The 27,856-nt window shown below is 47.6% G+C and overlaps 4 protein-coding genes across 4 annotated transcripts; 2 read left to right on the top strand and 2 right to left on the bottom strand.

Moving 5' to 3' along the window:
- Window positions 1-2,767: 2,767 nt before the first annotated feature.
- Window positions 2,768-14,397, top strand: rsf1a (remodeling and spacing factor 1a). The gene is given in 18 exon segments (XM_062472251.1): window positions 2,768-3,012; window positions 4,156-4,247; window positions 4,352-4,444; window positions 4,837-5,042; window positions 5,635-5,753; window positions 5,871-7,476; window positions 7,642-7,789; window positions 8,033-8,245; window positions 8,338-8,442; window positions 8,629-8,708; window positions 8,816-8,864; window positions 8,967-9,082; window positions 9,362-9,429; window positions 10,020-10,071; window positions 10,073-10,186; window positions 10,874-11,100; window positions 11,500-11,679; window positions 12,702-14,397. Coding segments are annotated over 18 exon segments (4,353 nt in total). The 5' UTR covers window positions 2,768-2,858; the 3' UTR covers window positions 13,433-14,397.
- Window positions 14,398-15,192: 795 nt separating this feature from the next.
- On the top strand, window positions 15,193-21,537 carry clns1a (chloride channel, nucleotide-sensitive, 1A). The gene is made up of 7 exons (XM_062472253.1): window positions 15,193-15,645; window positions 15,895-16,031; window positions 16,184-16,306; window positions 16,433-16,543; window positions 18,072-18,245; window positions 20,985-21,051; window positions 21,196-21,537. Coding segments are annotated over exons 1-7 (732 nt in total). The 5' UTR covers window positions 15,193-15,526; the 3' UTR covers window positions 21,197-21,537.
- On the bottom strand, window positions 18,333-20,317 carry LOC134028620 (GTPase IMAP family member 4-like). Its single transcript, XM_062472254.1, has 3 exons — window positions 20,246-20,317; window positions 18,876-19,496; window positions 18,333-18,737 (listed from the first exon to the last, which is right to left on the bottom strand). Exons 1-3 carry the CDS (start codon window positions 20,256-20,258, stop codon window positions 18,667-18,669), a joined length of 705 nt encoding a protein of 234 aa, XP_062328238.1. The 5' UTR covers window positions 20,259-20,317; the 3' UTR covers window positions 18,333-18,666.
- Window positions 21,538-23,400: 1,863 nt separating the features above from the next.
- On the bottom strand, window positions 23,401-26,673 carry aqp11 (aquaporin 11). The gene is made up of 3 exons (XM_062472748.1): window positions 25,816-26,673; window positions 25,120-25,236; window positions 23,401-24,436 (listed from the first exon to the last, which is right to left on the bottom strand). Exons 1-3 carry the CDS (start codon window positions 26,408-26,410, stop codon window positions 24,330-24,332), a joined length of 819 nt encoding a protein of 272 aa, XP_062328732.1. The 5' UTR covers window positions 26,411-26,673; the 3' UTR covers window positions 23,401-24,329.
- Window positions 26,674-27,856: the final 1,183 nt, after the last annotated feature.

The raw sequence follows: 27,856 nt of genomic DNA, 5'->3' as shown, positions 1-27,856 counted from the left end.
CATTTAGGTCGAGACAGGCACTCACCACAAGTGTACGCACGCACTAGAATCAGTAGCCTACATCTGGTGGAAAAGAGAAAAGTGGAAGGTTTGAACGGTCCTTCAAATGAGCCTCGTACCTGCTGTGACTCCAGACTCACATCCCATAGGTCCTGCTCAGCCTCATCCTTGGTCTCCCGCAGCTTTCAGATCTTCAGAGCTCCTCCAACCTCTGCAGATCCACACATCCTTATGTCCATCACATCCCTCTAGCTCCCCCTCCTGGTCTTCATCAAGTATTCATCAATGACGCAAACTTTTTTTCGAGAATATTTTTTTACCTTTTGAAACTTTTTTTCCACATACACAGTGAAAGGAAAGGAGAGAGGTGTACCACAGTAAAGCATAGCAGAATGCAATAGAGGACAGTAGAGTATAGTAGAGTCCTCATCAAGTAGCCTACTCATCAATGATGCAAACCTTTTTTTCTAAACTTTTTTCTAAAATATTGTTTCAACCTTTCAAACACTTTTTTTCTAAAATATTGTTTCAACCTTTGTAAAAAAAAACGTTAAAAAAAATTCAGTCTTTTTTTTCACACGCAACACGACACCAAAGTTGTTTTCAAAACTGTTTTTTCTTATTGCCTTCTGCCTTGCTACATTGTAGCTTCGTAGACTAGCTTACGTTTGTTGTGAGTGAGTGAATTAAAAAAGGTGCGCACATAAATAATATTGATCATGCCACCAAATACAGATTAAAACTAAAGTTACGAGCATGGCTTTAAAATGTAACAAGTAGAAAGTACAGATATTTGTGTCAAGATTTTAAGGAGTGAAAGTAAAAAGTTGTCAGAATTCTTTGTTGTAAAGTAGACTAGCTACCGATACTAGAAAAATCTACTTAAGTAGGCCTACAGTAACGAAGTATTTGTACTTTTCCCAGCTCTGGTGTTTGGTCACCCAGTATTTAAACATTTTCGTGGTAGGCTAGTTTTAAGATATTTTGCTCCTGTTTTTTGTAAAATTGCTAAACTACTGAGCTGACTTCCGGATATAGTGAAATGTTCTCACACTCTTACATTCTCAAAGCTTCTTACTCATCCTTACTCATTCTTACTCAGACTTGAACATTTCACATGTGAATGGGTTTCATTTGTGTCGATGCGAGCATGTCACATATGTGGATGTGAGTTTTCACTAGTATCGAAGGTATTATTTAGTAGTGATGGGCATTCCGGCTCTTTTTCGTGAGCCGGCTCGTATGGCTCAGCTCACTAAAAAGAGCCGGCTCTTTTGGCTCCCGAACGGCTCTTTAAAAAATACATGTTTTAACTATGAATTTGACTATGATAGGTGTGAAAACAATTTGAATTAAATTATTAAATGAAATCATACTCGACCATAACCACATATCTTTAAAAATGCGTTGATTTGTCATGGCTCTCCTCCGAGTTTTGACTACTCTCTGACTGTGTGTGAGTTGGCTCGGCCCTCCCTCATGCAGGATTGACAGGAACAGAATGTGAGGATGATCGTGTGCGCCTTTAAGCCTACAAGTATTTTTTTGTTGTTCTTTGAATTAGTCAATTATTTTAAATACAATTAAAATTCATTATTTCATAATCATTTAGTTTTTATAGGCTGTATTAATCTATTAAAAATAGAGTCGGCTCTTCAGATATGCGAGCCAGCTCCCGACGTTCACCTTCAAGAGCCGGCTCTTAGAGCCGGATCGTTCGCGAACGACCCATCACTATTATTTAGTTCACGCGCAGTTGAGATGGAACCGGGCCATTGTGGAAACCGATTCGAAAAGTAACGTAGGCTGTAGCCCCTGAAGTTCAATAACTTTTCGTTAATATTTTCCCAAAATTTGATTTGTTTAACTCATGCAGTTGCCCGTCGCAAATAGGCTATAATTATGGCGACGTGAACAACAAAAAACGCCCTTTTTGCTCGCAGCTTTGATGTGGCAGCTACCTTCCGTAAGATGAGCGTCTACATCCCAAAACGCTTTCTCCCTTCCTTCGTTTACACCTGGAGAGTAGGCTAAATATATTTAAGTAATTTCGTGTGAACCCCACAAATATCTACATAATTATATATAATACACGTATTTGTTCTAACAGTGTTTTCAAATTGTGAAGATTAAAACCATTTTAAAGTTTTATTGGCGGTAGCCAGCTTTTCCCATTTCCAACCCAATTTTGAATTTTCGTTCTCTGTCCATTGTACTGCATAAAACATCGAGCAAACTTTACCGACTGTATAACCACGTGCATTACAATAATTCGTCTGTAACGCTTCCACTGTTCAGTCAATGTATAGTGTTTGGTATACTAAAGTGCACCGTAGAGAGGTCGGGTAACATTAAACGAGTAGATCTTTCACTGCACACGCCCCCCTCCGTCGAATATAATATCCAATCACAAGTCGCGCTTTCACCGGCACGCGGCGCATCACCGGGTACTGTTCTCATGGATTTTTTAACCCGGGGTATTTTGTTGTGTGATGTGCATAATTACCTGAAGTCTGTACAAAATAAATATAAAAAGAACTCCACCCGCTGAATGATCTAATACATAAAGTCGTTAAATTCCAGTTAACGCTTATGTTATATCTTCTTATGAAATAATGTATGCTTAACTATCTCAACGCCTACACAATTACAACTTGATATTTATTTCAAAGACGTATTGTAGTGACTGGTTCCAAATAAGATAATGCGTAGCATTTCCTCTGGGGGGCTACCTTTGGTCAAAGCCCCCTCCATCACCCCCATGATGTGATGCTGGCGCGCTGAATTCTGGGCACTTCTCCTCGCTTGGTCCTCCCAACTTCGTTCATTCTCATCCTACCTTCTCTCCGTTTGGAAAAATGGCTGCTTCAGAGGCAGCGAAGGGCTCTAGCTCCGGTCTTTGCCCGAGCTTTGCGGTGGTCTGCTCTTTCTTGGAGCGATATGGAGCAGCTTTGGACCTGCCGGAGTTGACTTTCCCGCAAATGGAGAGGTATCTTCGGGAGACATCGACAGGTAAAGAGGGGGAAGTGGCAGAAAAACCTACGACGTGTGAGAGGAAGAAGAGGGTCTTTCGCTACCACCACACCAGCATCATCATCATCACTAGCTAAATGTTGCCAGTGCAGTGTGGGTGGCCAGTGTAGATAGAGGCTGGGTTTCTACTAGTTTGTATAAGAGACCATTCTAACCAGTGTTTTTGAGTTGAATGGGGACCTATCAGTTATAGATACAAGCTAGTCAAATACTGAATTTAAATCTTAAGTGGATGTTGTGGTGTAGCTAGCTACCTAGCTTGTTAGCTTGTCATGTAGTACTACTAAATGACCACATACAATGTTGTCAGGTGTAATTTTTCATTATCTGGCAATCGGGTAAGAATGAACCTTAATGACCTATCAAGCGGATTTAACATAACCTTGATCTGCCAACATAATGGACTGCGTTGTTGTCATTTGTCAAAACAGTCACATAATAACAATTGGATGTTATTTTGGCACAGCCAAGTAGGTCTGCTGTCAACTCTGCACATGCGCATTGGCTGTTATATCAGCTAGCGCTAGTTAGCTATATGGCAACGAAACTAGCAAGTCATATGGATAGTCATATAGCTCTGCAAGCTAAATGTTTCACACAATTAAAGGTGTTTTTGTAATTGCTGTCAGACTGCATACCCCATACTCATAACTGTCGTCTAGATGTGACAGTGATGAATAAGCGGGCTAACGGCAACTTAGCCTCTATGGCGTTGCTAAGAAAACTAGCTTGGCAGCTAGCTAGTGCTAGCTAGTCGCTGTCGAACCTGGCTTTGGCCTCATTCACACAGTACGATGGCTGTTGAAAATTACTGTAGGCTATGACTACCGTCTTTCAGCTATCGAACTTTAAAAATTATGAATACTAAAAAGTATTGGTTCCCAATTCACCCCTGGTAACTGGTATTTTACGGCTCGATGGCACGAATCCGAATAACGTCCAAACTCACACCGTCACGGACCCCATTGATATTATTGTATACTAATTTATACAGAACAAAGTCAACAAAGTAACACACTTTGTATATAGGCTCAGAATATATAATATCATTAAAAAGAATTGTAAGCTATTTATTTAGATTGGCCAAGCTGACAAAGTTGTGTGTTGTTTTCCGTGGTCCAGTTCCTAAACCTCTCGTGGAGCTTCACGTGAAGTTGCTGCGGAAGCTGGGCAAGTCAGTGACAGCTGACAGATGGGAGAAGTACCTGGCGAAGGTGAGTGTGTGCATGTCTGTAACTGTGTGTGTGTGTGTTTTAATATATGGGTCGTATGCCTCTTTGTGTTCTGTTTATGGTAACTTCCTCCATTTCTCCTCTAGTTATGCCAGGACCTTAACAGCACCTGGGCCTGGGAGTTGGAACAGAAGGGTTACCAGGAGATGACCATGGAGTGCAAGTCCTGCATCCTCAAAGTACGACCCCCCAGTCCGCTCCAAACTGACTCTCACCCCGTGTCTCAACACCCATACTACACTCTGTTTAGTATTCGTCACCTCAACTGAATTACAGACATTACAAAGCAACAATGGCGGAGCTCTGAGCTAAAAACTGTGACGGATAAATTAGCAAGAAGGATAATGCTCAACGTGCAAAGTTATGATGAAGTAGAGTTTGTATGTAGCATGTAGTACATGTCCAAGTGTAAGCATACTGCATGCAACTATTGCAGAAGTATGCAATTCCAGACACAGGATTGTCCTCATAATTCTTTCCCCACCAATCCATTCCCTGTGAAATGACCTTATCTAGTACATCTAACTTTGTATCTCTATCTCTCTCTCCGATCCCTCGCCCCTAACCTCAGTACCTGTGCGAGTGTCAGTTTGACGACAACCTCAAGTTCAAGACAACCATCAACGAGGAGGAGCCTGAACGCATGCGGCTGCAGCCGATTGGCCGGGACCGGCAGGGGCTGATGTACTGGCTGCAGCTGGACCAGGAGCAGAACGTCAGGCTGTACACCGAGGAGCAGGACGACACAGACGGGACCACCTGGAGATGCATCGTCAGGTAAGCCCTCGCAGGCCCCCACACGTCCTCGCACGTCCTCACACGTCCTCGCACGTCCTCACGTCCTCGCACGTCCTCACGTCCTCGCACGCCCTCACAAGTCCTCACACGTCCTCGCACGTCCTCGCACGCCCTCACACGTCCTCACACGTCCTCGCACGTCCTCACACGTCCTCGCACGTCCTCGCACGCCCTCGCACGCCCTCACATGCCCTCGCACGTCCTCACATGCCCTCGCACGTCCTCGCACGCCCCCACACGTCCTTGCACGTCCTCGCACGCCCTCGCGCGTCCTCACACGATGGAGCTTCAGTCTGGCCTCTGTCGTCGAGTCGGAAGTCTGATGTGTAACACTCCATAGGTGGAAATATTGTATAGAATCTGAATGATTTTTCACCTTTTGAGGTTGTTTTTTTACCCCTCACATAGTTTGAGGAAAAAGTGGTAGGAAAAGTATTGAAGATCTGGCGATAATTTTGTCGTGTGTTTACATATGTGTGTTCGTAGACTGCACTCCTCCTCTTTCGGTTCTGTGTCTAGTTGTGCGTTTGGTCGTGTCGATGCTGTAACTGGTCACCGTTTGTCTCTGCAGGACCAGGAACGACCTGGCCGAGGCTCTGGAGCTTCTCAAGTCCCAGGTTGACTTTGGTCCGGCGGAGGGAGAGAAGCAGGCAGGCTCCACCAGCACCAGCCCCCTGGAAGGCAAGGAGGGTAAGTGGAAAGGAGAGAACATGGATGGATGCTCGATGACTACGGGGGACCCAGGTCATGATACGTGACACAGTGCCGTAACTTTCTCTGTAAACGTTGTCTGTCTGACGTGTGAAGGTGAGACGGAAGACGGCAAGAAGGCACCCGGCGACGGCTCTGAGGACGACGACAGGAAGACAGGGAAGCCGAGGGTGGGCCCCTGTCCCGGGGCCACCAGCCTGGAGAACCCAGACGCCCACAGCACAACACACGCCGTGGTGAAGACGGAGCGCGGCGCCGCGGTGAAGACAGAGGCGTCCGTGAAGCAGGAAGAGGCCGACGTCGAGATGAAAGAAGAGAAGGCGGAGAGCGGCGACAGAGAGGAAGAGGGCGCGGACGGCTCACCGCAGGTCGTCGTCGACAACCGCGTGAGCACCATCACCGCCGTCCTAAAGGGCGAGCTGAAAGAGGCCGACGCCCTCAGCAACGCCGTCTCCGTTGTCATGGCGCCCGGCTCGGCCACAGCACAGGAAGTCCCGCCTGCCAAGGGGACGGAGAACAGGAAGGAGGGGGAAGTTGACAGAGCCCTGAAGAGCAACCAGCAGGCCAAGATACCCCTGAAGAAGAGAGAGCTGTTCGGGAACCGCCACCATAGCAACCATCACAACAACAATAGCAGAAACAACAACAACAACAGCAGCAGTATTATTGTCCGTAACCCTTCAGTGACACAAACCAAGGAGCCTCAGGTGAAAGAGGAAGATGCGCTATGCCCTGAGGAAGGCAGGGGCTTAGCTCCTCCCCTCAGCCAGCCTGTCTCCAAACCAGAGGACAGTGTGACGAGACGCGAACTCACCAACGGCCGACCGCTGATCACACACTCGGACTGCCAGAACGGAGTGGTCGGGGTCATAGGTCAAATAGGAGTGATAGGTCACGTAGGGGTTATCCGAGGCCCTCCCGACCGCCTGAGGTCGCCCCCGGAGCCGGAAGGAGGAGCGGGGTCAAAGGAGAGGAACGGCCCCAGTTCGGACGTCACGAGAGCTGGGACCCCCCTAGCGGGTGGGGAGGGAGAGCCCCCAGGAGAGAAGAGCCAGGAGAGGGAGACGAGCAGGCAGTCCGTGCTGGTGAGGAAGAGTCCTGAGACCCAGGCGACCTCCAGGGAGACCGAGAGAGCCCCGAGCCTGGAGTCTGGAGAGAGGCCTGGGGACGGGGCAGAGGGGGCCCGGCCTGTCTGCCCTCCGGCCCAGAGCGAGCCAGCGACGCAAGAGAGACGAGAGGAGAAGGGTGTGGCTGTGGGTGGCACTGTGGGAAAGACGGATGACGAGGACAAAGAGGGGGGGGAGAAGGTGGAGAGTACTGAAGGATCTGTGTGCCTGGTCACGGCGGAGGGAGAGGAGATCAAGAGCATCTCCAAAGAGACTGAGTCGGAGACCAAACCCAGTGTGCCTGTGGAAGGCCAGGAGAACCAGGGGGAGGCACCCAGCGGTGAGGCTGGAGCCCAGGCTGGGGTGAAGAGAGCTGGGCAGCCGGTGGAGGAGCTGCAGGGTCGCCAGAAGGCCTCATCAGAGCTCCAGAAGGAAGGGATCCGACTCAAGATCAAAATTCCCCCTCACCAGAGAAGTGCTGTGAGGGACAAAGACAAGGAGAAGGAGAAGGAGAAAGAGGAGGAGAGGGAAGAGGAGAGGGAGGAGGAGGCACAGGGTGACGGCAGATCCCTCAGGAGGTCAGCTAGGATCTGCAGGTACTGTGTGTGTGTGTGTGTGTGTGTGTGTGTGTGTGCGCGCGCCTTGTGTATACTTTTTCATGAAAGTCGATACTCAGCACTTTCACCCATTCACACACACACACACACACACACACATTCTCTCAGAGAACCGTAAGTTAGGTGTTCTGTTGCTATTCGCAGGCCCAGCACAAAGCTGGTGGAAATCCGGGACAAGAAACAGAACAAGAAGCAGGACGATGAGGAGGAGGAGGAGGAGGACGAGGAGCAGAAGGCAGTCCTGAAGAAAGACAAGAAAACAGACCCTGATGGAACGAGTGGGACTACAAAGGTAACACACACTATCTCTCTCTCCTCTCCTCTCTCTGTCTCTCTCTCTGTCTCTCTCCCCTCTCGCTCCTCTCTCTCTCCTCTCTCTGTCTCTCTCCCCTCTCGCTCCTCTCTCTCTCCTCTCTCTGTCTCTCTCCTCTCTCCTCTCTCTCTGTCTCCTCTCTCTCTCCTCTCTCCCTCCTCTCCTTCCTGCTCTGTATTGGAGTGTGTTTGGTGATGGTGAGTGTGTGTTCCCCTCCCCCAGGCCAGACGGAGACACCGCCGGCCCCGGTGGTCCAACCCTCGTTCCAAGAGACGCAAACTGGACGAGGGGGGCGCGGAGGCGGAGGGGGGGAAAAGAAGAGAGGAGGGGAAAGAGAGCGAGGACGGCAGCGACTCGGACGCCTCCAGCCAATCAGAGGAAGCGCCCAACGAGGACCCCTGCAGTCACTGCGGTCTCCCCAACCACCCTGAACTGGTGGGTCACGCCTCTGAGCGGCTGAGCAGATTTCCCTGCCCGCACCGGAGCGACATTCTGACGCGCTCGCGTGTGTGTGTGTTCCCTCCCAGATCCTGCTGTGTGACTCCTGTGACAGTGGCTACCACACCGCCTGTCTACGGCCCCCTCTCATGATCATCCCGGACGGAGAGTGGTTCTGCCCGCCATGCCAACACGTACGTGTGTGTGTGTGTGTGAGAGAGATATGCAGGCCTGGTTGTGTTGTGCCTCATGTGTGATCTCTCTATCTCTCTCGCCCTCTATCTTTCTTGTCCTCTATCTCGCCCGCTCTCTCTCACCCTCTCTCTTTCTCTCTTTCTCTCTCACCCTCTCTCTCTCGCCCTCTCTCTCGCCCTCTGCAGAAGCTACTGTGTGAGAGGCTTGAGGAACAGCTCCAGAATCTGGACAGCGCTCTGAAGAAACGAGATAGAGCTGAGAGGAGGTACACACACACACACACACCACACAAACCAACAGGCCTTTCATACGCACACTCAGTCTGGGGGTGGTATTTATGCATTGTAATCTAAACGCGATCTGTGTCTTTAGGAGGGAAAGGCTGGTGTACGTAGGGATCAGCGTGGAGAACATCATCCCTGTAAGGACTCTTTCATTCATTCTTTCACTCATGCATTCATTAATTAGTTTCTTCCGTCATTATCTCTTTTGATCTGTTATCGAGCCGTGCTCCTTGTTTCAGGAGGGTGACGAGGAGGAGGAAGAAGAAGAAGAAAAATCAGAGAAGAAGAAAGACACAAAGAAGAACAAGAACCTGGGGAGGAGGTCGACCAGAACCAGGAAGAGCATCAGCTACAGGTCTGTGTGTGTGTGTCTGTGTGTGTCTGTGTGTGTGTGTCTGTGTGTGTCTGTGTGTGTGTGTCTGTCTGTGTGTGTGTGTCTGTGTCTGTCTGTCTACGTGTGTCTGTCTGTGTGTCTGTCTGTGTGTGTGTGTGTGTCTGTCTGTGTGTGCGTGTGTGTGTGTGTCTGTCTGTGTGTGTGTGTGGGTGTGTCTGTCTGTCTGCGTGTGTCTGTCTGTGTGTTCATTCCAATGTTGTAAGATTCACTGCTACACCTGGCATGGCTTTCGTGTTTCAGGTTCGATGACTTTGATGACGCCATCGATGAAGCCATCGAAGAAGATGCGGGCGAGGGAGACGCAGGAGGTTAGAGATGGAGGAAGGAGGGATGAGATGGAGGAAGGAGGGATGAGATGGAGGAAGGAGGGATGAGATGGAGGAAGGAGGGATGAGATGGAGGAAGGAGGGATGAGATGGAGGAAGGAGGGATGAGATGGAGGAAGGAGGGATGAGATGGAGGAAGGAGGGATGAGATGGAGGAAGGAGGGATGAGATGGAGGAAGGAAGGAGGGATGAGATGGAGGGAGGAAGGAGGGATGAGATGGAGGGAGGAAGGAGGGATGAGATGGAGGAAGGAGGGATGAGATGGAGGAAGGAAGGATGAGATGGAGGAAGGAAGGAGGGATGAGATGGAGGAAGGAAGGAGTGATGAGATGGAGGAAGGAGGGATGAGATGGAGGGATGAGATGGAGGAAGGAGGGAGGGATGAGATGGAGGAAGGAGGGATGAGATGGAGGAAGGAGGGATGAGATGGAGGAAGGAGGGATGAGATGGAGGAAGGAGGGATGAGATGGAGGAAGGAGGGATGAGATGGAGAAATCGCGATAAAAACGTTAGGAAAATTAGCAAGGAGATGGAGGTGATGAGTCTTTAATCTCCTGTGTTGCTGGTTGTAGGAACGGGGCGAGGCAAGGACATGGCCAACATCCTATCAGAGGAGGGGAAGGAGTCCAGTCAGATCCCAGGCCGCGTCCTCCAGGAACAGGAAGAGGCGGAGACTGAACGACCTGGAGAGTGACAGCACGGCTGCTGAGAGTGAGGACGAGTTCCAGCTCAGCAGCAGGTAGCACACACACACACTTGCACACACACACTCACACACACACACTCACACACTCATGCACACACACACACTCACACACTCACATAGTCATGCACACACTCACATACTCATGCACACTCACACACACACACTCACACACACACACTCACACATACTCATGCACACACACACACACACTCACACTCTTACACACACACACACACACACACACACACACACTCACATACTCATGCACACACACACACTCACATAGTCATGCACACACTCACATACTCATGCACACTCACACACACACACACACACTCACACATACTCATGCACACACACACACTCACATACTCATGCACACTCACACACACACACACACTCTCTTACACACACACACACACACACTCACATACTCATGCACACACACACACTCACATACTCTACACACACACACTCACTCTCTTACACACACACACACACACACACACTCACATACTCATGCACACTCACACACACACTCACTCTCTTACACACACACTCACATACTCATGCACACACACACACACACTCACTCTCTTACACACCCTCACTCACACACACACTCACAAGTTCTCAAACAACACGTTAGCATGGATGTATTGAGGGGTGGTGTGAGGCGTACAGGTAGGCACACACCCACTCACGATGGGATGTCTGCAGTTCGGAGGAGGATGAGTTTGCTGCGTCGGGGGAGGAGGATGACGATGCGGGCAGCGGGGCGGAACTGGGCTCAGACGCGGGCAGCGACGCGGGCAGACCCAGCCACAGGCGGGCACTGAGACGGACACCTAAACACAGACCCAGCAGGAACCAGAGGAGGGGCAAGAAGAGGCCCCACACACGCAGGAGGGGCTCCTCCGAGGAGGAGGAGAGCGACGAGGTTTTGGGTGGGTAGAACGGAGGGGGGAGGAAGTACTCTCTCTTTCTCTCGCTCTGTCTGTCTCTCTCTCTCTGTCTCTCTTTCTTTGTCTCTCTTTCTTTGTCTCTCTCTCTGTCTCTCTCTCTCTGTCTCTCTCTCTCTTTCTGTCTCTTTCTCTGTCTCCTCCCTTTTCCCTCTCATTCAGCTCAACTCCTCTCCTTCTCTCAAATCAATTCAATAATGCTTTATCTCTCTTTCTCTCTCTCTCTCTCTCTCTCTCTCTCTCTCTCTCTCTCTCTCTCTCTCTCTCTCTCTCTCTCTCTCTCTCTCTCTCTCTCTCTCTCTCTCTCTCTCTCTCTCTCTCTCTCTCTCTCTCTCTCTCTCTCTCTCTCTCTCTCTCTCTCTCTCTCTCTCTCTCTCTCTGCAGACTCTGAGCGGTCCAGTGACATCAGTGACAGTGATGGGGACAGGAAGAGGCGGGGTTTGAGGCGGAGCCAGAGGCAGCAGGTGAATTACCGCGAGACGTCAGAGTCGGACAATTCCCAGAAGTCCACCAATAAAGACAAGGCCAAGCCACGCCGACGCCTCTCCAGCTCCTACAGTGAGGGTCAGTCTCTGTTACCATGGTTACCCCCCCCCCACACACACACACACCTCTGACCCATCCTCTGAATTCTGTATTTCCGGTATATACATTATTAATACTTAATTATTTTGCTACAAAATCATGAAGTCACAAAGTGTACGACTGCGGAACTGTCCGCTCCACGGAACTCAAACGAACGGTCTTCTGCTGCTCTCTGTCTCCGCTTGGAGGATGAGCAACTCGTCATGACAACCGAATAAACAACAGCGCGAGTACAGCAGAGCACTTTCTCCTGGGCTCAGTCAGGCAGTGACAAACAGGGCAGAGGGTAGCATTACGTTACCGGGGGAACTAGGGAAAAAAAAGGTAGAGACTGGCTAAAGTTAAATTAGATCAATACAAATACTGAACTACATTTTCTTGTGATCCATACATGTAGGCTACTGTTAAAAGCTAAATATTAGGCAAACCACTGCAAAAGTTGAACAAATTCCACTCATGCTACACACTTGACGTACCCCATCCAAATCCAAGTTCGATAGACTACACAACTACAAATCTTAAGAAAAAGGAAAATATCGTGATATATACTGTTACCGTCCGTGCTTCAAAATTATACCGTGAGTGAGTGGTGGCTATTACAATATATTAAAGTACTCACTGGTTGCTTGATCGGCTCTTTGTGGTGTGAGGGAATTATCTAATCTTACTCATTCTCAATCTAACCTTATGTAACAGGTAGACAGGCAGATGTAGAGGAGGCAAGCGGAGTAAAGAGGTGAGAAGGAGAGGAGAGGAAAGGAGAGAAGGAGAGAGAGGAAAGGAGAGAAGGAGAGAGAGGAACGGAGAGAAGGAGGGAGAGGAACGGAGAGAAGGAGAGAGGAAAGGAGAGAGAGGAAAGGAGAGAAGGAGAGAGAGGACAAAGACTAAGCACAGGTTATCAGGTGGGGACCCTAGCAGTTTACCCTAAATATGCCCCCTACCTCCCCCCGCTGTTAGCTTCTAGAGGAAACACTGAACCCCATTTGTTTTCTGTCCTGCAGAATCTGCCTTTTCCAAAGAGTCTGAGGAAGAGGAGGAGGAAGAAGGAGAAAAGAAGAGGAGAAGACTGAAGAGGAGAGGGGAAGAGGAGGAGGATGTCGGCAAGTACAGGAGGAGGAGGATGCTGTTGAAAAGAAAGAGAGAAGAAGAGAGGGAGGTTGAGGAGAGAAGAAAGAGACGGAAGAGGAGGCAGATGGAGGAAGACGAGGAGGAGGAGAAGCGGAGGAGGTTGAAAAGGAGAGGCAGAGAGGAGCAGGGGGAGGAGCAGATGGGGAGGGGGAGGAGGAGGGAGCTGTTGACTGAACAGCGACGGAAGAGGCTGGCTCTGATGCTGAAGAAGCGCAGGCCTTCCACGGAGGACGAAGACGACGGCGATGAAAACGACGAATCTGAATCTTCCTCCGAGGAAGATCGTCCCATACGCAAACGACTGAACCGCATTGACTCTGACGAAGATGACGAGGAGGAGGAAGAGACAAAAAGTAAAGTGGAGAAGGAATCGACAACCCGACCCTCTCGTGTTTACAGGGACAGTGACGATGTTCAGGAGAAGGGCCACAATCTTTCTCCTTCTAATGGACACCGGGCCTCCAGAGGCCCAGTTACGCCTGGGGATGGTAGTCCAGCTGTACCCAGGGACAGCACAGAGTCCGGTGGGCACGGCGGGCACAATGGCCCCTCAGGCTCCGGGGAGCCTGAAGACAGTGACCTGATGAAAACTGAACAGTCATGATAGTATGTAAATAAAACTGCCTCTGGTTTTTGTTTAGTCATAAAACATTTTTTACTTTCTTGCCTTTCACCAACAACCACCTTTTTAAACTGGATATTTTCGTTCCGCATATCGTTTCTTCCCTACGCTTGTGGGTGAACACAGGAAGAGCCACGTTTCACTACGCAGTGTCCAGACTTCCTGAGAGGAGATGTGCTCCGCCCACTGGGACTGTATTCTTCAGAACCAGATTTGGGTCCAGTGTGGGTAGTGGATCTGGACAAGAAGGAGAACTGGGTGTTCTGGACCAAACCCACTTGAACCAGTTGTAGAGCTTCCTGATCTTGACAGTATCTTACTCCGCTCTACCGACACACACATGTACAGTCACCAACACACACGTACAGTCACCAACACACACGTACAGTCACCAACACACACGTACAGTCACCAACACACACGTACAGTCACCAACACACAGCCTGTGAATGATTGGCTGCATCGCCTCCCAGCACACGGCCCTTCGCTGTACGTGATTGGTCCTCACAGCATTTCACCCTCCTTTGATACTAGTGTTCTGGTCTCCATTGGTCTAACAGAGCTTTTGGACAGAGGCCAGTTTCGCTGTACATACTTTGCTTGTGATGCCATTCCTTGTAAGATAATAGATGTCTGGTTCTATTTGTTTCCTTGCAAAATAGTGTTATATTTTATATATGAAGGAGATGATGATTGCAACGAGAGGTCTGTCTGGATGGTTTGCATCGCTGATGAGTTTGAGAAAAGCCCTGTGCAGCTTTTTTTGTGCGTGACTATTTGTGGTGTATTCAGGAATAGGAGACTGTTACACGACGGCCCAGAGGGAAAAACATCAGTCCTGTGGTCTATCTGAAACGTTCTAGAACATTCCATCCCTGGACTGCACCCTAGATAGGATCTATATTGGTGGGTGGCTTGTATGAGTGAGTTGGGGGGTCTTTGGGGGGGCGGGGTCTTTTTTGTGTTACGAACAGACTGGCTTCCACTTACTATGTACAGTCAATTCACTGTAAGTTTTTTTTTAACTCTTGTTTTAGGTGTTTGACTTTTCTCCTGTTTCCAGGAGAAGTCTCTCTTGTGAAACAACACATGGTCTCTCATAGATAGGCCAAGTACCACACGCTTTTTGTAAAAATGTAGGGTTTGCATCTATGGAAATGGTACACCTGTTATTGTTTAGGACTGACGGATATCAATAGATGGTCAAAACATTACATAAATACTGTGAGAGTCATAAGAACTAAATGTGTTGGTGAGAAGGATTGTTTCACGTGCTTTTACATTGTTTTTGTCTTTCATACCTTTTCCTAAATTGTGAAGGTGTGAACACTTGGTTAATCCAGTGCTATGTCTAACAGATCACATCATTTCAGCGTCAAATGAATCTGTTGTAGAGTGTAGTCCACTGTCAACGCCAACCTCCAGGGAAATGTGATTGTTTGGTATGTCCAGTCTGAAAATTAAAAAATAAAACATCTCGAGGTAATCGTGTATCATATCTCCACGTTTTATGTATGTTTATATTCTATGTTCTGTAACATAGTTGTTTTCTAAGTTATTAAAACCGACATCCAAGCATCTCTTCTAAAAAAAATCAGCTGGTTTCTTGTATCGTCATATTTATGGGACAAGCTAGATTATGACGCCGGCTTTTTCGTTGGTTGAACACTACACCGCCAGGCCTGTAGGTGGCGATAGCAGTTTGTTATAGTTCTTTCCATTGTTGACATTCTTCTTCCAGTAATCTGGCGGGGACGCTCACAGCACTTCTACTCACTGGATCTGACACGCGTGGAGATCTACTAGTACCGTTTGTAGCCTTGCGAGCTAACCATCTTACCTGATAGCTAAATACATAGTCTGTCAAATGAACTAGCAACTTAATATCACTAAAGGGAAAGTATTTCTAGCTAGCAATTTCTTTTCTTGCTTGACGTTTATGAACTCCAGCTAGTCTGTAATGCAGAGAAGCATCTTTAGCGGAGTAAATTAGCAAGCTTTGTAAGGCTAAATAGGTCACGGATCACTTGGGATCGAAAACAGTTTTTTTTTCTATTGACATCACATCTTCAGACGATGGTGTTGCTGAAGAGTGTTCCGCCTCCCAGTGAGGGAGTGAGACATGAACAAGCCGAGACTACTGCTGTGTTGGACGGCAAGGGACTTGGCTCGGGGACCCTCTACGTTGCAGAGACGTATGTGATGCTTCTGACAAGCTAGTAGATATCGGACTGTCAAAAAGACGGTAGCTGGATTTTGCATCACCATAAACATCACTGGCCACACATAATTTGGCTTTTGGTATTTAGTAAATGTTATTTTCAGTTTTGATGATATGTTGACTCATCCATTGAACATTTCACTTCCTAGTTTCAAAAGTGTAATGGTTTAGCACGGACAGTATATTTGGAATGTGTAATCTGGGTGTTATTTCTGTTCGACAGTCGCCTGTCGTGGTTTGACGGGTCAGGCATGGGATTCTCATTGGAATACCCCTCCATCAGCCTACACGCCATCTCGCGAGATCTGAGCGCATACCCTCAGGAACACCTGTACGTCATGGTCAACGCCAAACTTAACGGTGAGACATAGACAAATACGTCAATTTTTCAACTCATTGTGGATTAATTAAATCTTTAGCCGTGTCTTAAAGAAACGCTTATGTTCAGGATCTCAAGGGAAGTTGTTAGGGAAAAGATTATAGTAGGCTAACTATTTCAGTTTTTCCTTCAGATGACAATGATGCTGAGATGGTGGACGATGCCCAGAATGAGGAGGATGAAGATGAGAGCAGCGATGATGAAGATTCAGGGGCGATCTCTGAAATCCGCTTTGTGCCCAGCGACAAAGCAGCATGTGAGTCTGGGAAGGCCTAGACAAGATCAGTATGTAGACATGGCAAGTTCTAGTTTCCATGGGTTTGTGTGCGTGATGGTGGTCTGTGTAATAAGTGTGTGTGTGTGTGTGCTTGCTTGCTTGCAGTGGAGAACATGTTCTCAGCCATGTGTGAGTGTCAGGCCCTACACCCTGACCCAGAGGACCAAGACTCTGACAATGATTTTGAGGGAGAGGAGTATGATGTGGAGGAGGCAGGTGGGTAACACACACACACTCACTCCCACACACACACTCACTCCCACACACACACATTCCCACGCACACACACACGCACTCCCACACACACACACTCAAGCCTTTTTTTCTTTTAAACCTGTGGCGCCCCGAGATGACCTTGACAAAGAAGGGTGCACTGTGTAAATAAAATGCATTATAGTTATCGGCTGTTGCGTGTATTAAGATGAATGGTCTCACTTTGTTTCCCCCTTGTCGGATGTGCTTCTGATAAAGAAGCAGGTAAGAACCAAAAACAAAATGGTTCACTATCACATTTATTCATTTAGAAGACGCTTTTATCCAAAGCGACTTCTAAGAGACAGCTTTACAAAAGTGCATAGGTCAATGATCATAAACAACGAGATAGTTGTAGCCAAAAATTGCAGGTAGCCAAAACATGAGCATACATTGTGAAAAGCAAATAAGTGGCAATGTGAAGAGCCCCGCCCCCCTAATATAATGGTAGGGGAAACACTGCTCTTATGTCTCTTCACATTGCCACTTATTTGCTTATTTGCTCTAACACCAACCCCATCTCCTCTCCCTCCGCCCCCCCCTGGAAGGTCTAACCCTAGGGGAAACACTGAAGAGCATGTAGTTGTTAATTTGTACAAATTAAACGACATGAATCTCAAAAGTGCAAGAGTGTACCTGTAGGAAAGCAAGCAACGGTAAATCAAATAAAAATGTATTTGTATAGCCCTTTTTACATGCAAGCATGTCACAGAGGGCTTCACATACGCCCATAGAACTGCCCCTCAACCAACCTAAACCCTCAAGGAAGACAAGGAAAAACTCCCAATATAACAATAATATATTTCACAGCGAGTACAAGTAGTTAAATCAGTTACAACTAACCAACAGTTATCACTACTACATCCTAATCCGAAATCTATTTATTCTTAACCCTTGTGTTATCTTCGGGTCATTCTGACCCATCAGTCATTGTGACCCACCGTCGTATTGCGACAACTTTACCGCATAGAAAAACAAAGGGAACATTTTATTTTAACCGTTGGGCTGTCTCAGACCCCCCACATTGCAAAGGTTGAAAGAAAATTATTTTTATTTGTTTTTGTATTGGGTAAAATTGGGTAAACACAACGATGGTTCATTATGAACCTTTGCGTCATGTGACCCGAAGGCAGCACAAGGGTTAATTGATCAAAACGTGGATGTTTCTTTTTTCTACTTTGCCCATCTCAATCCCTCCCTCCCTCCCTCCCTCCCTCCCTGCCTGCCTGCCTCCCTCCCTCTCTCTCTCTCTCTCTCTCTCTCTCTCTCTCTCTCTCTCTCTCTCTCCCTCCTTCCCTCTCTCCCTCCTTCCCTCTCTCCCTCCCTCCCTCCCTCCCTCCCTCCCTCCCTGCCTGCCTGCCTGCCTGCCTGCCTGCCTCCCTCCCTCCCTCCCTGCCTCCCTCCCTCCCTGCCTCCCTCCCTCCCTGCCTCCTTCCCTCCCTCTCTCTCCCTCCCTCCCTCCCTCCCTCCTTCCCTCCCTCCCTCCCTCCAGAGCACGGCCAGGGAGATGTTCCTACATTCTATACCTATGAGGAGGGCCTGTCAGCGCTGACCCAGGAGGGCCAGTCCACACTGGAGAGGCTGGAGGGCATGCTGGCCCAGTCTGTGGCCCAGCAGTTCCACATGGCCGGGGTCCGCACAGAGGAGCCCAATGGAGAGTTCGAGGGTAGGGAGACCCAGCGCCTGTGGGGGGGTTGTGGGGTCCGTGGTACAGGGATGCTCAACGTTGGCAGGATTAGATTATAACCAGACGTGTAATAAAATAGCAATTTATTGATCAAGTTTCATGGCACCAGCTAAACAAACAACATATACAGACATTTTCTGTACATGGATATGACAGATCTGGCTTTATAACAGACAATCTACAGTGTGTTGGTGGACCAATATGTAACAACACAATAGTGCAATTCATGTCTCATCACCAGATGGCGCCAAATAGTTGAATCCTGAGGCATGGACTCAACAGGGCAGTCCTTTACTGTACTGCTTTATAATGGCTGGTGTGAGATGGATAAATACGAACAGCTGTTTGGCAGCGGTTCTTGTTTCTCGGCTTGACCTGGTGTTAGACGTGAAGGTGCAGTCTAATCTTTGACCTCCTCCTGTCCATCCTTCTCTCCCGATGACTCCCCCATCTCTCCGGCCTCCTCTGTCACTACAAAGCAGACAAAACACTGACTTAATACGTTTAGCAAGTGTTATTATCATGTGTAATATTATTATCACAGATGTGTGTATGGAGCCTGACTATCCTGACCTTCTTGGAAGGATAGTCGTTGTAAGGTGAACTTACAGTTAGGGGGAGCTTCCATGCTCCACTTTCGTTTTCTTTTTCCTCTCACGCCAAGCATCTCTCTTACTTTCCTCAGCAGTTCGTTCACTTGATCGGTATCTTCTTTCTCCATATTGTTCAGCACGTGGTACCTGTTCCCACATTTGTCTAAGAGCCATCGTAGCTGTTCCCCAGCCCCTTGAAGGTGTTCCTCCATGGTAGTCCCTCTGCCTCTCAGCCAGTCCCCCCTGGAGAACAGCACCATGGTGTGTCTCCAGACCTCCAGCCCCAGCAGCTCCAGGTGTTCCTCCACGGCCAGCTTGTGACGCCCCACAAAAGGAGACCCCAGGGGGTAGACTATCAGGAAGGCAGGGGAGCCCCCTCCGGTCAAAGTGGCACTTTCTCGAAGCTGAACTTTGACCTCTTCTGAGGTGTCCTCTGCAGACACCCAGTTCCAGCTCGGTGTGTCGACCACAGAGACCAGGGTGCCGTGAATGACCCTTTCTTTTTTGACACAAACATCGGTTTGTTTTTTGACACTGAAGCCTTCTGGATCTTGGAGTCCTAGGATGGTGTTCCCACTGGAGCTCTTCCCAGCCCATCTCCCCCCCAGTAACACGACCCCCACCTGGTCCTGTTCCTCTGTCAGACAGCACAGGGGGATGGTTATTGTAAAGTGAATCAATTGTATGGTTGCATATGGTACAGTGTTATTAAGGTTATTCAATAGCTTTTTCTAGCATGGAGATAAGTTGTATTTGAAACTGGATGAATTACATTTTGAGATGCCTGAAGCCAGATTTTCTAAACTGCACCTCAGTTGTGTTACACCTACATTGCATTAGAGAGGTTTATTCAGTGGAACTCAACCATGTTTGGTGTGGCCATAACCATCATTCCCCTGACAGGGATAACCTGTTTGTGCTATCAGATTGTACCATTTGTCAATAGATTGTTCGAGTAAGTCAGAAGATGGTTCAAAAAACGAAATGTAGCAAAAAAAACGTAAAAAACAGGATGTGTTTGCAACAGATGTTACTTTATACATTCAAAATAGTAACCAATGTTGGTATCGTGCGTTTAATTTCATTTTAGCAGGTCCGATGTTTACGCAATTATACACAAGTGTTTGCGACTATATCTACGCATTTGTATACCTTATTCGTCTGTGATATCAAGTTTACCCTTAAAAATACTGTTATTCCGGCCCGATTTAAAACAATAATAGGCCTACACATTCATTTTCGAAACCGCTACAACATCTACAGTGGTCGGAAAATAGAACGAAACGCTAATTAATGTTCCGAATGAACGTAAATAATATATAAATGAATTACGGTCATTTCCCTAGATATTTTGGCGGTTGCAAGCAACAAATATAGCCAACTCACCAGCAGTTGCCATTTTTCATTTAATTCAAAAAAGTGTTAGACCTTTGCTCGACACAACCTCGCCCAGTTTCTTTCTTCAATGAGGCACCGTCACGTGGTAGACCTAGTTTCAGGTGTAGACTTGTCTGAGACACGCCCCACAAAGCAATTGTAAATTAATTGCACTTGGTTGGCTACAGGCAGGTTGTGTGTGTGTGTGTGTGTGTGTCAGTGTCAGCTACAATGGCTGGGGCATGTTATAAGGATGCCCCTCAATCGGCTGCCTCACCAAGTGCTGTATGGCCAGCTCACCCAAGGCCAACGCTCTGCCGGAGGGCAGAATAAGTGCTATAAAGACCAAATAAAAACAGCGCTAAAGAGGTGTAAAATCAGACCTGGGGACCTGGAGAGCTTGGCTGCTGACCGTAACACCTGGCGTCAGGTGTGCCAAGAGGGGACGGAAGCGCTGGAGGAGGACAGGACAGCCAGGAGACAGGACAGGCGGGAGACAGGACAGCCAGGAGACAGGACAGGCAGGAAAGAAGGCATAAAAGAAACACAGCCAAGGTTGCCAGTACCACCACTAGTACATACACATGTCCCACCTGTGACAAGACCTGTGGATCCAGGATAGGACTGTACAGTCACCAGAGAACTCACCGTTGAAGTCAGAAGTGGACGTCATCATCGGCCTCGATGGACAACTACAAGCAAGCAAAGTGTGTGTGTGTGTACTGATGAATGACTGCTGTGTCCTCAGATGGGATGGAGGTGGACGCAGGCTCAGCGGTGGCAGGGCAGTTTGAAGACGCAGATGTTGATCACTGGTAACAGAGGACTTCAGATCCTATAATCCTTTTTCCCCCTACATGTATATGTATTTAGTTCTTGGCTAACATACCTCAGATCCTAATTGATCTTAGATATGAAATTATAAACAAACATTTAAACAAACTTCTCTCTCTCCCCAGATGGACCCTGACTGCCATTTAAAGCGCTCCAGGTGCGTTATGGGATAGAGAAAGGAAAAGCTGGCTCTGATCCGAGGCTGGATGTTCTTTGCTTTTATTGGTCCTCACCTCCTGTTCCACACACGTCAATTAAACAACACATTCAAAACGAAGCTTAATGTTGTCTAAGCAGTCTGGCAGACCACTGAATGCAGGCCCCCCAGTTTCCCTTAACTATAAAACAGCCATGTTTATTTTGCGTTCTTGTTTTGTACCTGATGACCAGCTGACCCCTCAGTTTATATTCTCTGGCAGGAAGGGTCCTGCTCTTTGTATTAACTAATAAACAGTTTTTGTACAATGTGTTACGTGTCTGTGTGTTATCAGTCCAGTAGACTGTTTCACCACAGTCAATATTTGCATGATGAACCAGATAGGCTGCATGTCAACAGCTGAGCGAGAGAGAATCAGAAGGAATGTGTAACTATAATACTCAGAGCTGGTCACAGTATATTACCAAAGGACTTGGTTGTTAGCACAGACCATGACTGCAGGAGGTTTCACACTACCGTACTTAACTTACGTAAAGACCTGTATGGCTGAACAATTTATGTTTATAATGGTAACATTTTCATACCTCATGGACTTCTCGTGTCCTTCTGAGACGTGTGTGTGAGAGACAAAAGCATTCCACTGTCTCCTCTTCACAGTTGTCTGACTATAATTATTGAAAACTGGACTCTCTGGTTCCTGGTGCTGTGAGGGCCTTAATCCTAGACTTCCTCTCAGACACCAGAGCACCTTGTTGGGGTAAGAGATACACCTGGGCAGGGATGGCTGGAACTATAGGACAAGTTGAGAAGGACAATTTTGAGTGAGGAGTAAGGACAGAAGGGTACGATTTAAGAGGCCACTGCAAATCTTATCGTTCTGTTCCTCACTCAAAATTGTCCTTCTCAACTTTTTAAATGAGAGAAAAAGGTGCAGTGGTCTGTGAAAAAAAATTCCAGAGCTGTGTTTGTACCTGAGAGGGTGTTTCATGTAATTGTTCCTTTAACAGCAGTGGGGAAGATTTTCTTAGTCTTCCAAAGGACTTGTATTCAGACAGGAACAACTCTCCATGAAATGATGTTAATGTATCTGGTAAAAATAGTAGCCTGCATACTTTTAGTTAGGGGTGGGAATCTTTTGGTACCTCACTATTCGAATCGATTCTTGGGGTCACGATTCGATTAAAAATCGATTCACGATTTTTAATAACATTTCTATTCAATATATGCTTACATTAAAAACAAATATATATAGAGAAATTCGATTTTTTAAATTTGTGAATCGATGTGAATAGCAACAAAATCCTGCTTGCGGTTGTGATGAGCATATTATTGAATTTCTTTTGTGATGCAACATTCAGTAGGAGTTGAAATTATGTCATTTCAGCACATGGATCGCCAGCATGTGCTGTGCATGCTTGAAGGTCACATCACATGCCACACTGTTTCCCTCAGTCAGAAGCACCTGTCTTTTCACACAGGTTCAAAGGTCAAGCAAGTCAAGGCCACCCTCTCCATGGCAATGAGTGTTCCTCCGTTCGGCCAGCATGCACCCAACACCTCACAACAGGTTTAAGCACAAAACAAAATTGTTGTAATTTTTTTATCAATTATTTAAGCCGAAAATATTACATTTATGGGACTCTGGATGATCTGGCCGCCATGGTTGCCGGTTGGGCAGTATTCACACACCCCTAGGTTTCAAGTAAGCTCCCGAAAACATTTGGTTTTAAGGGGTGTATACCCCTTCGTCTTAGCCCTACCCCTCGATCAAAACAAGTATTGGGACACCACTTACTCTCACGTGAACACGCAAAACTAAGGGGTAGGGGTAAGGGCTAGGGGGTAAGGGCTAAGGGGTAGAGGTAGGGGTAAGGGCTAGGGGTAAGGGCTAAGAGGTAGGGGTAAGGGGTAGGGGGTAAGGGGTAGAGGTAGGGGTAAGGGCTAGGGGGTAAGGGGTAGAGGTAGGGGTAAGGGCTAGGGGGTAAGGGCTAAGGGGTAGAGGTAGGGGTAAGGGCTAGGGGGTAAGGGGTAGAGGTAGGGGTAAGGGCTAGGGGGTAAGGGCTAAGGGGTAGAGGTAGGGGTAAGGGCTAGGGGGTAAGGGGTAGAGGTAGGGGTAAGGGCTAGGGGGTAAGGGGTAGAGGTAGGGGTAAGGGCTAGGGGGTAAGGGCTAAGGGGTAGAGGTAAGGGGTAAGGGCTAGGGGTAAGGGGTAGAGGTAGGGGTAAGGGCTAGGGGTAAGGGGTAGGGGGTAAGGGTAAGACAGAGTATTGGGAATCGGCCTTAACCTTGCTTTATTAAAATGTTTCAACATGTCACACGTTAGGAGATTTACATGGATGACCATATAGGCAAATTCCTTTTCTAAAACAGGTCTTTGGCTGTTTCCATGTGTCAGTCCGAGGTAATGCCCTTATTGCTCTTCATCTCTGGGGGAATGCAACCCTCCAAAGGCACCTGTCACAGTTGTGCTTAAAAACTCATACAATCTCCAGTTCAACAGAAAATAGGTGTACAGAGTGAGGTCTTCATTTCCCCTCCTCAGGAATGCTAGGAATTAGTTAAGCAAATGCTTATCATTATTGGTAACACTAATTAATTTTTTAGGCCTTAATGAACCGTATTCACATACAGACAATATTATCTACATGGCTATTAAAATCAGTTCAGACCTGGATTTACAGTAGCTTCCTGTAGTTGTCTGAAGACTATGATATCAAATTCTTTCAAACTAATGTGCTTTTAAACTTCATTCATCCTGTATAATGTATACCATTAAAACGCTACAAAATAGTTTATCAGGTAAAGAAACAACGACACAGGTTCACATTCCTGATCTCTTTCCACAAATGATATGATGTTTTGGAGACTTCAACCGTTGAATCTAGTCATGGTTTATGTTTTCAGTCTGAAATATTGTGCCAGGCTATCCAAGGTCCTTTTGCAAAGTCTGATTCTGTGTGGCCAGATTACACTGAGCCACACAGAATCTGAATGAAACATGATCATTACGGTAAACACTGTAGGTAATGGACAGGATCCCTTGGTAGAATGATATCACTGTGGGTTAAGACACAGTTGTTTGTTGCTCCTGTTTGAGAAATGTCTCAGTTCCACTTCTTGCTCTCCAGGGGGCGGTAGGGAGGCTCCCCACCAGCTTTACCAGAGAGCAGAGGTGCGACTTTATCAAACAACAGCACAGAACTGATCATACCTGTGATGAGAGAAAGAGACAGAGGCAGACAAGAGGGGGAGGGGGATCAAGGAGTTGTAAAGATGTGACAGGAGAAAGAGTGGGAACACAGACAGAGAGTAAAAAGGAGTGGAAGATGAAGGGAACAAGAGAGAAGAACGTCAGATGAACAGAGAGAACAGGAGGGAAACTTGACTCCTGCTTTACATCCTGTTCTGTCCGACCAGCATGTGGCACAAGGCCAAACACAAACCTATTCTCATGTACCCTCCACTCTACCAGCTTGCTGTGTGTGTCACAGTACATTTACATTTAGTCATTTAGCAGACGCTCTTATCCAGAGCGACTTACAGTAAGTACAGGGACATTCCCCCCGAGGCAAGTAGGGTGAAGTGCCTTTCCCAAGGACACAACGTCAGTTGGCATGACCGGGAATCGAACTGGCAACCTTCAGATTACTAGCACGATTCCCTAACCGCTCAGCCACCTGACTCCCAGTCACTGACTCCCAGTACTTCCTTCCTCTACACGCTCAGGTTCTTAAACTGCTAAGCAGATTTGTGTTAACACTGTCACACCCACACAGCAAACATTTAGACAACCAGAGACAGAGTCTGAGGGAGAAGAAGAAAAAGTTGGAGAGAGAGAGAGAGAGAGAGAGAGAGAGAGAGAGAGGGCAGGAGTCAGGGCCAGAAGTGTCTTACCTAAGACAGGAGCCAGCCAGTAGACCAGACAGTACTCTAAGAAGGTGTTGCCACTGCAGGGGAACTGAGTGGAGAAAGCTAGCGCAGGGTTAAGCACTGCCCCAGTGACACTGCCACCTGCAATAACACACACACACACACACACACAACACACTGCAGAGGTTAATTTAAATGTAGGGTGACAGGATGTCTGTAACCTACACATCTACACTGGCTGCATGAACGCTGCTGGCTCCAGTCACACAACAGAGATGTTGCTACCATATGTATTTATTTAGCCGTTTTAACAGACGCACAGAGAAGGATTTGAACCCGCCTGCAACCTCTTGATCTGCTGTCAAATGCTCCAACCACTAAGCTATTCCCATCCCAAGATTATAAAGTAAATCTGTGTAATGACAACCAGCAGCCAAGCTGTAATGACCATGTTACAGGAATCAGAAACAAAGCCACGGGTCTCTTGTCTTTCCACATACAAACAGCAGTTACATATTAACTGCACCCCGACCTCTCCAGTCAATGCACTTTCATGCATGTAGGCTATGTGATTATGGCTCTATAGGCTCCCAGTCATCCATGATGCTCGGTACCATGCAAAACTGCACGGAACTTCGCACCTGGGTGTAATATGTAACGCGCATTTCTGTGAGAAACTTTCTGTGTCCTGGTTCGTGTGTTGAGGCGGGGAACTCGCACCTGCATAAACCATGGCGGTGACAACCGTCGCTATTGCGTGCACCCGGTACTTTTCGTCCACCGCATGCGTGTGAGTGGCCGCTGTCTGGACAGCAAAGACACAGGCGAGCTCCACCGCTGCGGCTGTAGGCAGTGGCGCGTGAATGGGGCTGAGGCACTGGAAGCCAAGTAGCTTGTGTCGCAGGTGCAGGTCGGTCAACCCTAGAGTCCATACCACCCGGACTATCGCTCGAGCCACAACTGCTGCCGCGAACTGGCATGCTATCCGCAGCAGTGCGCATCTGCCCGTGAGGTTCCTTCGGTATGCCATTTCGAGTGTAACGGAGGGGTTACCAATGGCTCCGTGAAAGGTGAGCGCATGGACCACTGACGCCAGGTATGTCAGTGTAAGGGCAAACCGGGGCTCAAGTCGACCTACTTCACCAAGCAGCTTAAGCTCGTGCGTACAAGCACACAATTGGAAGGTGGACACGAGCTCAACAGCATATACAGCAAGTCCGGTTCTTTCAAGCAGCCTTAAGAGCAATCGCCGAGTCACCTCGCTCACCAATACGATCCCCGCCAGCAAAGACAGAGACACTGTAAAATCTGCCATGGCTTCTCAGTCTGCTTTTCTGCTCCTCTTTCGCCCGTGCCTCTCTCACCCGTTACTTTCGGGTGTCACGGCAGTACAGACTGTACAGTCTACCGTGCAGCACCGGGGTTTCAAGTCTACGCGTGAGCAGAACACTTCGCTCTGCGGATGATTATCTCACATGGTACGGAAGTAACTGCGCCTTGGCATCTCCTCCAACTCCTATTCCCACTTCCTCTGATGTGGTCAAACACTGCCTATAGGAGGCTACCGAAGCCATGGCGGCCACAGCTTACAATAACATGCCACGCCTAGTCAACCACTTGATGACGACAGATATATAACAGGTTATATGGTCATATGTGATTTAATCAGTCAGCTCAAACTAGGAAATGTACCTATGATTAAGTAGGCACATACTGTTAGGACAAAAGAATCAGTGGAAAGTCTGTTCTCGCCATCAACAGCAGATGTCGCTGTTTCATTATTTCTGGTTCATTTGCGACTCGAGCCATTATGGCCCACGGTGATAAGGTTCCACACGCCTTTATCACCCTTTCACAACTCTTGGCCACCCAATCTACTGTTTAGCGGTATAATATATATTTAAAAAACAAAAATATATGCTTGTAGGCCTATGTCATGATAATATCATGTAGATTAGAATTTAGTTCATAGGTGGGCTATAATGACAGGTTCTGTCTACCTGCCTTTACACCTAAAGCCTACCACGGTTGAACCAACACTGCTCCAAATGGAAGAACACTTGATTATTACCCTACTATTATATGTCACTTCTCTTGTCCTGTGGTAAGACACTCAACGCATGGGTTAAGAATCACAGACAAAACCGTGAAGCGGCGTTCGGAATTCTCACATGGTGAGACCCGCCTCCACCAGCCCACCTTCTACCATGATAGACAGCCAAGACAGCCAATAGGCGGAGGACAAGGCTTTATTTGGCCCCTTAGTGTACTCGAAATTGTGTAGTGGGCGGGCGTTGCTATGTAGCAGTCTAATGTGTGTCTAACAATAGCCGTGGATTTGCAAGTTTGCCAGTGAGAAACTGGGCGATTGGAGAGAGTTGGCCGAATGCGTGCGTGCCTGAGTACGGGATCGGGAATCGCAACTAGGAATTTTCCAAACGATACCGCAGGAGGTGAGTCCCACAAAGGCTATCAGTTTATACAAATGTATTTTTTGGACCCCATTTACGTGCCCTAATAACAGTGTCTTTATATGCAGTTAGGCTATCATATTTGAGATTGATATTTGTCTGCCTTTACATAGTGAGCACGAGCCATAAGAGACAAGCTCGTGTTCTCATTCTGGGTAGACACCTACAGTAAACTGGAGCCGAGAGACGTTTACTGCCCGTTTACAGCCCGGCTACATTCTATAATTTCCCCTTTAACGTTTTCCTAGGTTCTTCCCCATTTTAGCAGAGGTCTCCGTGCAGTCTATTTA

This window comes from Osmerus eperlanus, chromosome 11 (assembly GCF_963692335.1).
Source record: "Osmerus eperlanus chromosome 11, fOsmEpe2.1, whole genome shotgun sequence".
Taxonomy (NCBI): Eukaryota; Metazoa; Chordata; class Actinopteri; order Osmeriformes; family Osmeridae; genus Osmerus; species Osmerus eperlanus.
The sequence above is the reverse complement of the archived record's forward strand: the minus strand, read 5'-3'. Positions and strand labels throughout refer to the sequence as shown.

Excerpts from the sequence above, each read along its gene's own strand:
- clns1a (XM_062472253.1), top strand. The coding sequence starts at position 15,527 with ATGGTGTTGCTGAAGAGTGTTCCGCCTCCCAGTGAGGGAGTGAGACAT. Across the intron at positions 15,646-15,894 it reads ACCCTCTACGTTGCAGAGAC|TCGCCTGTCGTGGTTTGACG; the intron begins GTATGTGATGCT and ends TCTGTTCGACAG. Across the intron at positions 16,032-16,183 it reads GGTCAACGCCAAACTTAACG|ATGACAATGATGCTGAGATG; the intron begins GTGAGACATAGA and ends TTTTTCCTTCAG.
- LOC134028620 (XM_062472254.1), bottom strand. Across the intron at positions 18,738-18,875 it reads CATGGAAGCTCCCCCTAACT|TGACAGAGGAGGCCGGAGAG; the intron begins GTAAGTTCACCT and ends TCTGCTTTGTAG.
- aqp11 (XM_062472748.1), bottom strand. The coding sequence starts at position 26,410 with ATGGCAGATTTTACAGTGTCTCTGTCTTTGCTGGCGGGGATCGTATTG. Across the intron at positions 25,237-25,815 it reads CACCGCCATGGTTTATGCAG|GTGGCAGTGTCACTGGGGCA; the intron begins GTGCGAGTTCCC and ends GTGTTATTGCAG. Across the intron at positions 24,437-25,119 it reads CTGGCTGGCTCCTGTCTTAG|GTATGATCAGTTCTGTGCTG; the intron begins GTAAGACACTTC and ends CTCTCATCACAG.